General features: G+C 45.8%; 1 protein-coding gene across 1 annotated transcript; it reads right to left on the reverse strand.

Annotated features, from left to right (window-relative positions):
• Positions 1–926: 926 nt before the first annotated feature.
• On the reverse strand, positions 927–8177 carry LOC109577703 (serpin B3-like). The gene is made up of 8 exons (XM_019986459.2): positions 8106–8177; positions 6906–7095; positions 6264–6320; positions 4858–4986; positions 4419–4536; positions 3115–3257; positions 2670–2825; positions 927–1754 (listed from the first exon to the last, which is right to left on the reverse strand). The coding sequence occupies exons 2-8, from the start codon at positions 7068–7070 to the stop codon at positions 1350–1352; spliced, it is 1173 nt and encodes a 390-aa protein (XP_019842018.2). The 5' UTR covers positions 7071–7095; positions 8106–8177; the 3' UTR covers positions 927–1349.
• Between the last annotated feature and the right edge of the window lie 2273 nt (positions 8178–10450).

Consider the following 10450-nt stretch of genomic DNA (forward strand, 5'->3'; position numbering starts at 1 on the left):
GAAAAAATAAAATTGCATGACTATTTTCCTGAGTGGTTGCAGCTTTTGTATCCTACCAATGGTGTGGGAGAGTTCTGGTTGATCCACGTTTTCTCCACACAGGGTTTGACCAGTCTTTTAATTTTAGCTTTGTGCAATCCCATGGGCACAAGTTGGTGTCCTGTGGTGTCTGGTGTTGTGTTGTTTAGTCACTACGTCATGTCCAGCTCCTTTTTGAACCCAGGTCTCCTGCTTGGCAGTCAGATTCCTTATCACTGCACCACCAGGGAAGCCTGTCCTGTGGTGTATATGCAGTATATTCTTTATTAAGCATCTGTTATCTTTATGTTTAAAGTCACACATTGATTTTTATTACTTTGTGTTCAAAAATAACTTTCTTCATGTATGAATGATGTATAAAGAGCTGTATGTATTTAATGTATGAACGTCATGAGTTTTGAGGTGAGTATATATCTGTGAAACCATCATGCCAATCTATGTAATAAACATATCAGCTCCAAATGATTCCTCTTGCCCTGAGAAAAGTTGTGTTTTGGGGAATAAAATTTGTCAGTTCTTTGCTTTATGGGTTGGTGGACTTCAGGGTCACTTGTCAGCCCTTCTTCTCACTGGATGCTCTCCCAGTCTTATCCCATCTCTGCCTTCAGCCACAATTACCATATTTCTCTCGGTAGCTCTAACATATATATCATCTGTCTTACCCTCTTAGAGACTCAGTTCACATCCCAAGTCTGAGTTCTAGATGCTTATATCTAGGCTCTTACATGGGTTACAGAGCCTTCCATGTTCTGACAGCAGTCTGCCTTGTTAACCTCATCATGCTGCACTATTTTGATTTCTATGTAGGATAATATCTTTCTATATGATCTTTTCCACGTGTGGGGGGTCACTTACACTTTGTTGAACAAAAAAGGATGAGCAACAAATGACATGAACAAGCCATGGTTTTATTGATAATGCACTTCAGAAAATTAAAAAATTTAGACATGTAAGGGTCCCACATACCACCTGAACTCAAATAAATGTGAATGTCTAGGTTTGAAAAGTAAAAATAACTTTTGAAATAGGAGCTATGATATTTCAAACTTAGTAGAAGATAGAGTATGGAAATAACTTTTAAAAATATAGTGAACAATTTGTCCAAGGAGGTGTTTTCATGGGGATTAGAGTAGGTTACATGTGTTTGTAGAAAGAGAGAGACAGACAAACAATATTTTATCCAATACATTGTGAGTGGTGACTATACGTTTGGAAAGGAAAATGCATCCAAGGGAACCTGTTGCACCAGCATTCAAGCTCCGGGAACAGCTCTCTGAACGTCCCCGAGTGTGGCCGCTGCCCAAGGACATCTAAGGGGAAGAGACTCGGCCACAGAAGAGGATGCTGTTGGTCTTGATGTGCTTGATGAGGAACAGGAAAGGGTGATCGCAGCGGAAAGGCTCACGAAACGTTAATGATTTGCGTATAATAACCACACCGGTAGCAGCCGCGGCCTCTGTGCCCTCCTCGGTCACCTCCACAAAGGACTTGTGGAAGACCTTTGATACCACCAGATCACGTCTCCCGGTCATGCCCGAGAAGTCGGCCACCCCATCACGGAAGGCGTCCACCATCCCCAGGGCTTGCAGTGTGGGCACGAGGTCGTAGCTCTCTTCCACTTTAAACCGAGGCAGGTATAAGTCCACTTCTCTCTTCCCCATATTCTGTGGGCTCGTCCACGCTATTAACTTCTCAGCAGTGAGCTGGTCTTCAAGCTGTAACAGTGGAAAAGGAACAACTGTCAGGATTCTCATGGTCATGGAGCCCACCTAACCTTGGATTGAAATGTCTGGGAAACCTTTATTTTAACAGTAAACATGAATACAGGAGATTCAGTTTATTAGATTTTCTCTGAGGAGGAAACAATAACAGTCCTGAATATATATCATATGATCAAATAAATGTTTTCATACATTTATAACTTTGCTCTTTCTGTGTATGTATGTACACTATATACGCGTATACAGAAATGTCTATACACATGTGTGGATGTGTGTTATATAAACATGACACAGAAATGAAACAACATGTGTTTCATGTGAAGGTCATGTCTGACACTTTGTGACCCCATGGTCTGTATCCCTCCAGGCTCCTCTGTCCATGGCATTTCCCAGGCAGAAATACTGGAGTGGGTTGTCATTTCTTCCTCGAGGGGATCATCCTGACCCAGGGATTGAACCCGTGTCTCCTGTGGCTCGCACACTGTAGGCGGATTCTTTACCATTGAGCCACTGGCACCCACTCCAGTACTCTTGCCTGGAAAATCCCATGGATGGAGGAGCCTGGTGGGCTGCAGTCCACGGGGTCGCTGAGGGTCGGACACGACTGAGCGACTTCACTTTCACTTTTCACTTTCATGCATTGGAGAAGGAAATGGCAGCCCACTCCAGTGTTATTGCCTGGAGAATCCCAGGGACGGGGGAGCCTGGTGGGCTGCCGTCTATGGGGACGCACAGAGTCAGACACGACTGAAGTGACTTAGCAGTAGCAGTAGCAGTAGCAGATGTTATTATTATTATTTTTTGTTCTATGCTGCCAGCCAGTACTACCAATCTATGAGCAGCCCACACAAGCACTGAATCACTGGAAATGTGAGCAATGGCAAGGAGACAGTGAATACCAGGTTTTACCTCCTGCAGACCGTCTACTTCATTGGGCAGCAGCACCAACATGCTTAGCTCTTCGCCTTTGTACGGGATTTCCAGGATCTTGGCTTGCACGTCCTCCAGTGACCCGAACTTGAAACTATTGGTTTGTTTCATCATCTGCACAGGTTTGCTTGTATCCTGCAATAAATTCATGTGCAAAAGAATGCCAAGTGAGCAGTAGGCCAGGAAAAAAATAGTATCATTGAGACACCAAACTCAGCCTCCTAAGAGATGATCTGGGAAATTTGTGTCTTAGAGATAAGAGTTTCTTCAAGGAATCCCAGGTTAATAAAGCTTAAAAAAAGGACAAGAAAATAAGCCTTGACAAATTCTATCTTCTATACGAGTTATATATTAATTACCATGTATTTAAATTTCACAGTGCATGTAGCTACACTTGGTTATAGACGTAAATTACAGACAATACCTTGTTCAGCCAAAATTTTTCCTCTGCAGTATGTTCTTCCTTAAATTTCTGGTTCCACTGCCCTTTGAAGTAGACGGCGTTCACCAGAACCAGAACAGTAGAGCTGTCGAGAGAGTCTTTGGGAAGTAGGTCCTTGATTTTTCCTGCAAAGACAGAAAATCAAAGGTCTGTCATGAAAGGCACGAGTGGTTTATCTGTCAGATACGTTGAAAGTTACAAGTGATGATTAAATATTCACACAAGTCAGCCCGTGAGGGACTCCATGCCCAGCGGTTCACTAGGTGAGGCTTTGCTCACAGCCCGAGCCTGATGGAGTCGCCCTCATGCAGACGCCCCTGCTCCTGACTGGGAAGGTGTTCAGTCTGTGTGTGTGGGGACATCAGTCATTTCACAAGGAATCCTGATGAACTGATTTCTGATATTTAAGATGCCATGATATTTCTATGATACTTAAGATGCCATGCTGTGCTAAGCCTCTTCAGTCTGTGAGCCCACAGACTGCAGCCCACCAGGCTCCTCTGTCCATGGGACTCTCTAGGCAAGAATACTGGAGTGGGATGCCGTGCCCTCCTTCAGGGGCTCTTCCTGACCCAAGAATTCTGGGTCATCAATTCTGACAATACCTTGTTCATCAGAACTGATGAACAGGTAATCAATTCTGAAGAACTGATTTCAGCTGACCTTTACTGGTCAGTTTTCTTCTTCCCTTTCCTCCCTTCCTGTTCCCTCAGTAGCTTTGTCTCTTGTTTCCATTCCCTGTCTTCTTCATTCTGCACATTGAGTTGCTGTAGGTTAAGCCTATGTTTCGGAAGGGAGGTAGGATACGGTTCATGGGATGGAGACGTTGTCCAGCCCCTCCCTGGGTGGGGTGGACACTGTGACAATCCAGTGGGAGGGGGACGTGGGCCAGGACCCTTCTCCTGCAGGTGGTCATTTCTGCAAGAAGGATGGTGTAATGGAGAGCGGCTTGTTTCCCAGTTAAGAAAGCAAAAGTGGACTCTTCATATTTTCTCTTAGGGATTATAACCCGGAAGTTACGCCTTTAATTTAGAAACAACTTATGAATCAACCTGAAGTCTGAGCAGAGACTTGGGATCCACAAGACACTGTCTTCCAGGCTCAGCTGTGCCTGCAGGGGGCTGGTCATCAGAGCACCCCCGCCTGTTTCTCTCCACACTGACCTGGACCGTCCACCCCCTGCAGGGCCTCCCCCTGTCTTAAAGCCCGGTCAGGGTCCAGCACCGTGTTCACACACAGCGGCGATTCAGCCGTGGTTTGTAATGAGTGACTCTCTCATAACCTACCATTGGTTTGGCTCTCCACCCAGGAATTAATCATCTTTCGACTTTCCTCTGCAGCATTTTTAAAATCAGCAGATTCCACACTGGCTAGATAAAATTTCTGAACATTATCCATGTATTCCTATGACATGAGCAGGAAGGAAGAAGGAATGAAAAGTAATTTGTCAGTAACTGTGTAGGTATTCCCAAATTAAATTAAATGTGTTAAATCCTGATCAAGCAGAGGTCACAGGCCAATCCCTAGCCCCCCCTTACTGGTGTGCTATCACCCTCTGGACTCTCCAGCAGGGGCAGTTGTGGTCAGGGAGCTCGGCGCCCCTGGGAATAATGCCTCCGTGTGGGTCCCCAGGCTCCTCTGCACCCTCCCCGCCGCCATCCATTAGGAGATGTGGCCCGAGGACCTGGGATGCAGACCAAAGGTGTGACAGACCAGGAAACTCACCTGGAGAAACCGAAACTCCTTTTCTCTGTAGAGCCTGTTGGCGACACTCAGCTCATAGGCATCAGTGGATTTCTTTAATTCTGTCAGAAGCTTTTGAAAGTGTTGATGAACATTTCCTGGCTTTTCAACCTTCAAATGTCAAAAAGTGAGCTCATTGGAGTCTCTGTCAATGTAAACTCTACATGCCCAGGGGTCTGTGGATCCCTGTCTAGAGGGAGGTATCCCCAGGGATGATGGTTGTGGTTATTTCCCCTAATTGGTGTGTTTTACAGGTATAGCCTTCCTAATCCTTTCAGCCGGTCTCCTAGGCAATTCTTTCTCCTGCTCAGACACACCCTCTTTTCTCCTTTGAACTCCCACGCAGCGCCGTTCCTCCAGGCACTATCTTAGCCGTCTGCAATGCTTAGGGTCACCTCCTCAGCTAAAGTTAGGCTTCTTGAGGGCCAGACCATAGTGCGTCTCTGACAGTCATCAGCTGTGTGAGAAAGTGAAATCCCTGTATCGTCCTAGGTTATGACGTGAAGCCCTGTTATACTCCTGGTGGGATTGTCTTCTAAGACCTGTTGACTCTGCCCTACGGCTCTTCGTTCTGATGGCCGCACTTCTCGGTGTGGGAGCAGTGTGTGTCTGGGACTCTGCCAGCAGCTGTACACCAGCATCTCTAAGTCTTTGGCTGGATTCACATGATGACAAGAGAGTGCAGAGGGCTAAGTAGCTTCTGCAAGGAGACAGAGCCAGGTTTTCAACCCAGGCTTGTCTCAATCCAGAACCTTAACCTTGCTACCTGAGAGTTTTGGAGGAGCCTATAAACAATAGCTCTCAGTTCATCACTTTCCATAATATATTTTGATGCCTACCTATTGGTCTTCATAATATGAACTACCATCATGATGTAACATTATCCAATAATAATATTAATATTATGAGTTCATACTATGCAATGTTAGAAACATGTTATAAATAGTATAGTTATTATTTTGCTATAATAACCATAATAAAATACGTACTATACATCAGAGTTTTCATTTTCCTGGCCCTGCTATTCTGTTTCACATGGATTTGCATGTATTGCAGCAGACATTTTATCATCCCCAGTGAACTGGGATGAAGTCACTGTGGCTCAGAGCAGTTGTAATGCCCACATTTGTCATTCCTGAACAACAGAGCGCAGTCTGAAGCCCCTTTGGGTTTCCGAGCCCTTCCCGTGAAGCACATGCTACTCTCCTCTAGGATAACAAAGCCGTGAAGCACATATATGTAACGTGAAATGAGCTACAACTCTGTCCGCTGGGTTTCACTTAAGATGTCCCTAAAAGTGGACTTTCCCCACTTGGTCTGAAATTCCCAGTTTAAACTATGACCCTCGTGGATACGTGATCCTCTAAATCCGGTGCCCTGTGACTCACGTGCTCTTTTGCGGCTCCTCCTCTTGTGTTCTCTGCGATTTTATTGAAGTGAAGGACCTGGAGGAGACAGACAGTGGAGCAAAGAAGTGTCACCTGATATATCTGTGTGCATCACAGTCGACCAAAAAGAAAGAAAAAAGTCAGGAAGAAGAAAGGAAAGAAAATGCAAACCAAGTACCAAACCAAACAAAAAACCCCCAAAGCATAGGGAACAAAGAAAAGAAGAAAGAATATTCAGTGCAAACACTTGCTTCTTAAAAAACACAGTCGTGTGTGGGAAACACAAAGCTGCTTGAGCGCTGTCCACTTTAAAGAACTGTGTCTCGTTTTTCATTCATCGTTGAGGAAACATGTAAAGATATCTCCCGTGGACTTTAGTCAGGGCCTCACTTCTACTGAAGTCTTCCATTAAAGCCTCACCTCTGGTTGTTGGGCAGTTGTAGGGGTTCATCCCAGCCCCCAGAGGAAGTCCAGGCACAGGAGGCAGGTGGGGAGCCCTGCCCCCATAACTCTGTGCCCACCCAGTCGTGGGGCTGCTTGAGCTTCCCCTGGGACCCTGGGGACAACAGACCTGTGGTCATCTGCACAGCAGCCAGCAGACACCCCATGCAAACCTGTGATGGAAAGGCAGCTGCCACCTACCTTCTGCATCTGTGATGCGGTGTTTTCTCGGGCCCCTAAGTAAGTCATGGCTAAGGCTGACGAGATACTCAAAGGCGACAGGAAGATGTTTTCCTTCTCTGATTTTCTGATCTGGTGGAACAGATCAATTGCAAGGTGGATGATTGCTTCACTGAGGGAACTCATGGTGGCCGGATGTGGTCTGGAAGTCCTGGAAGAGCATCAGATGCATTTTATCATCACTCTAGGGAAGGAAGGTAGTCTGTAATGAGAATTTCTAAAAGAAATGCCTTATGTGTGGGTTGTGGATTTCTGGCAACGAAGATTTTTCCTTTGTATACATTTAGTAATTAGAAGGCTTGAAATTAGGAATACCGGAGTGGGTTGCTATGCCTTCCTCCAGGGGATCTTCCCCACCCAGGGACTGAACCCACATCTCTTACAGCTCCTGGACTGGTAGATTTGTTCTTTACCACTAGTGCCACCTGGGAAGCCTTATTTATAGAAAACGTTTCTTAAATATAATAGAAACTTGATGTTATACATTTCATAATTGAGAGATGTACCTGTATCCATCTCATAATTAGACGACTATTGAAATTAATACTTAAAGAACGGTTTTCGAAAAAGTAATAGCGTATCTTTACTGTTTCTTCCTTACTGACTGCACAAGAGTGGGTAAAAGTGCTTTATAACAGAGGTTGTGTTGTTGTTCAGTTGCTAAGTCGTGTCCAACTCTTTGCACTCCATGGACAAGCTCCTCTGTCCTCCACTACCTCCCAGAGTTTGTCCACATTCATATTCATTGAGTCCGTGATGCTGTATAACCATCCCATCCATGCTGCCCCCTTTCCTTTTTCCTTTCAATTTTCCCCAGCCTCCAGGTCTTTCCCAGTGAATTTATAACAGATTCAAAGGCAAAACTGATGTGGTAACATCCAGCCATCTCCCATCAGGTACCTCCGTGCCTTACTTGAAGGATCTGTGGATGCTGGACAGCCTACCCCTGATACACGTGCCCCCGAGGGAACGTGGGTTTTCTTTTAGAAATAAGTAAATTACCTGTGGACTAAATCAGGAGAAAAAGTTCTTCTGTGGCAGAATACGTAAAATACCATCATACCAAATGAAATATTTAACACACGCACGATAAAACATCACATTCATTATTATTTTCAGAGAGGACTCCTGAGTTAGCGCAGAGCTGCTGGAAGCACTTACCTGTGTTCCTGGAGGAAGCAGAGGTGGGCAGGCAGCCTGTAAGCTTGTGTGCCGGGCGTGCTCAGCCCTGAATATATATACCTCTACCAGCCGCCGCCCTTTCCTCAAGGCAGGTGGTATTTCAAGATCAACTTCTGATTTCGTCACCACTTACCTTCAACTTCATGAGGAAGAAGTCTTTATGAGTCAAGACAAGATTATTGACCAACTCCTGTAAGTCCTTTCCTTCTGCAGAAGAAATTGTGCCCTACCATCCATGCTCATGGGAAACGCATGTACGTGCCTTTCTGGCACCTGTGACAGTACACTTATGTGGCAGCTTCTTCACGTACCCTCAGGAACTAGGACCAGCCAGAAATAACCCTTAAAAATCTTTCTTCTCTTGTTAATACATGTTGACTTGTGTTTAAGAATACTTCTAACACAAACTATTGAAACGCTGACATTTTTTAAGTTCTGAAAAGGCTGTTTCTTTAAAAATATTTTGTATACCTGGGAAAATAGCTCAATGTCTCAGCTGAAGAGACATTGGCAAACTGTGTCAGCTGTAGGTGAAGACCAGGCATGATCTGCTTCCCCTCGAGGCTGGACCCTGGCGCGGTCCTCCCGGTGACCCCATTGTCCTCGTGGTTAATCCCAGCTGTGCCCTGGTTGCTAAGGTCAGAGGGCAGCTCATTTTCCAGCAGACTCACTTGCTCTCAGTGAGAAGAACAACGGATACAAACAGGACCCATTTTAAGGGCAGTTTTCTAATGCTTTTTACGAAGATTTCTCAGAAAAGTAAATAGCTTGAGCTCCAGAACTACAACATTTCTCCATCATCCTGATCTGCAGCACACCCACTTCTGATTCATGACCAGAACAACAGAGTCAAATGTCTCTAAGAAAAAAAGAGGAAAAAATGTGTTCTTTGAATGGCATGGCTGAGTCTCACCACTGGAGTCTCATCTCTTCAAGCATCTGGTGTTCCTGTAATAGAATAATATTAAACACTGCTGTTTTAATACAAAACACTGGGGTTTTCTATTCACCCATTTTCCTCTTTAGTACCATGTTTAGGTTGGTGAGTTGGTTTTCCCCATTTCACAGATAACAGAATTGAGCTAAAGAGTGACTGAACAGACGCTCAAGTGGTGAATTGCCCAGGTGAGCTCTCCAGGCAGGTAGCTGGTTCCAGGAGGCTGCGTGTGTATCCCCTCCCCACAGGGAGGTGTAGACAGACTCCAGGCGTTTACTGACAAATCTCCTTGTGTTTAGATGAAAAGAAGCTGCGTCTTCTGCCCTCTCAGTAGAGATCATGTTCTCCCACAAAATATAAAGGGGTGGGAATGGGTCCCTAATTTCACCTCCAAGGACTCCACAGTCATTAGGGAGGAAGGCAGGGTTTCAGATACTCTTTTAGGGTTGTGTAAAATGGCAGTTTCAGTGTGGACATATGTTTTAATTTCTTGGGCATATTCTTAAGAATGAAATCTGTGGGTCAACGGTAAGTTTACACTTGATCGATTGATTGGCTGAATTTCACTCTCTGATTGATTTAGAAGAACTACCAGACTGCCTTCCCCAGCAGCTGCACCACTTTACTTCCAGCAGGTTAGGAGAAAGCACGTGTGTGTGGGCTCCAATCCTCTCCTCACCCGGCACTCAGTAGTGCCCTTGGTCCAAGTGTGCAGTCCCAGCACAGCACCCACTCACAGGAAGCCTCACCCACCTCAGAGTCCCAGAAGCACAGGGATGGAGACACGAGCTGGAGGAAGGGGAGACCTGTGTGCCTAAACCGGAAAGATGATTCCTGAGCTCAGCCCTGCTGCTCTTAGGGCTCCTCCTGGTTATGTGTCCTGACCCCCGAATGACACTGGAGGTCAAAGACCCCAGAGCTGAGACTGGGTGGGCTGAGCGAGGATGGAGTCTGCTGGAGTCTAACGGCAGAGCTGAGTCTAAAGAAGAAGGAAATAAGCAGGAGAAAAGATCCAGGACGGAAAACAACAAACATGAGGTATAAGAGCTCCCAGTCAAGGCTGCGTCACGGGTGCTGTCAGAGAGCAGGGAAGCCCCCTGAGCAGGGTGAACAGGGTGAACAGGGTGAACAGGCCAGAGCAGGGTGAACATCTTTGGGTTCAAAGAGAAAGGGCTCTGAGCCCAGAGACAGAAGCAAGGAGCCCCGGCTGGGCCTGGAGGAAGCCCAGGGGACAGAGCAGGAGACGTGGACTCAAGGGAACCACTGACTGCGCTGATTCCTCCTGTGAATAAGTTACTGAGGTTGGTGGTGCAGGGGCTGGCTTTGTGGAAAAGCAACTAACTGATGAAGATCAAGATTTTGTTCTGGAGGAGGAAATGGCAACCCA

This window comes from Bos indicus, chromosome 24 (assembly GCF_029378745.1).
Source record: "Bos indicus isolate NIAB-ARS_2022 breed Sahiwal x Tharparkar chromosome 24, NIAB-ARS_B.indTharparkar_mat_pri_1.0, whole genome shotgun sequence".
Lineage (NCBI taxonomy): Eukaryota > Metazoa > Chordata > Mammalia > Artiodactyla > Bovidae > Bos > Bos indicus.

Bases quoted from the DNA above. Each gene is read 5' to 3' on its own strand.
- LOC109577703 (XM_019986459.2), bottom strand. From the start codon at position 7,070: ATGAGTTCCCTCAGTGAAGCAATCATCCACCTTGCAATTGATCTGTTC. The intron at 4,537-4,857 runs GTGAGTTTCCTG...CTCATGTCATAG, and splicing joins AGGAGTTTCGGTTTCTCCAG to GAATACATGGATAATGTTCA. The intron at 3,258-4,418 runs GTAGGTTATGAG...CTGTCTTTGCAG, and splicing joins GGTGGAGAGCCAAACCAATG to GAAAAATCAAGGACCTACTT.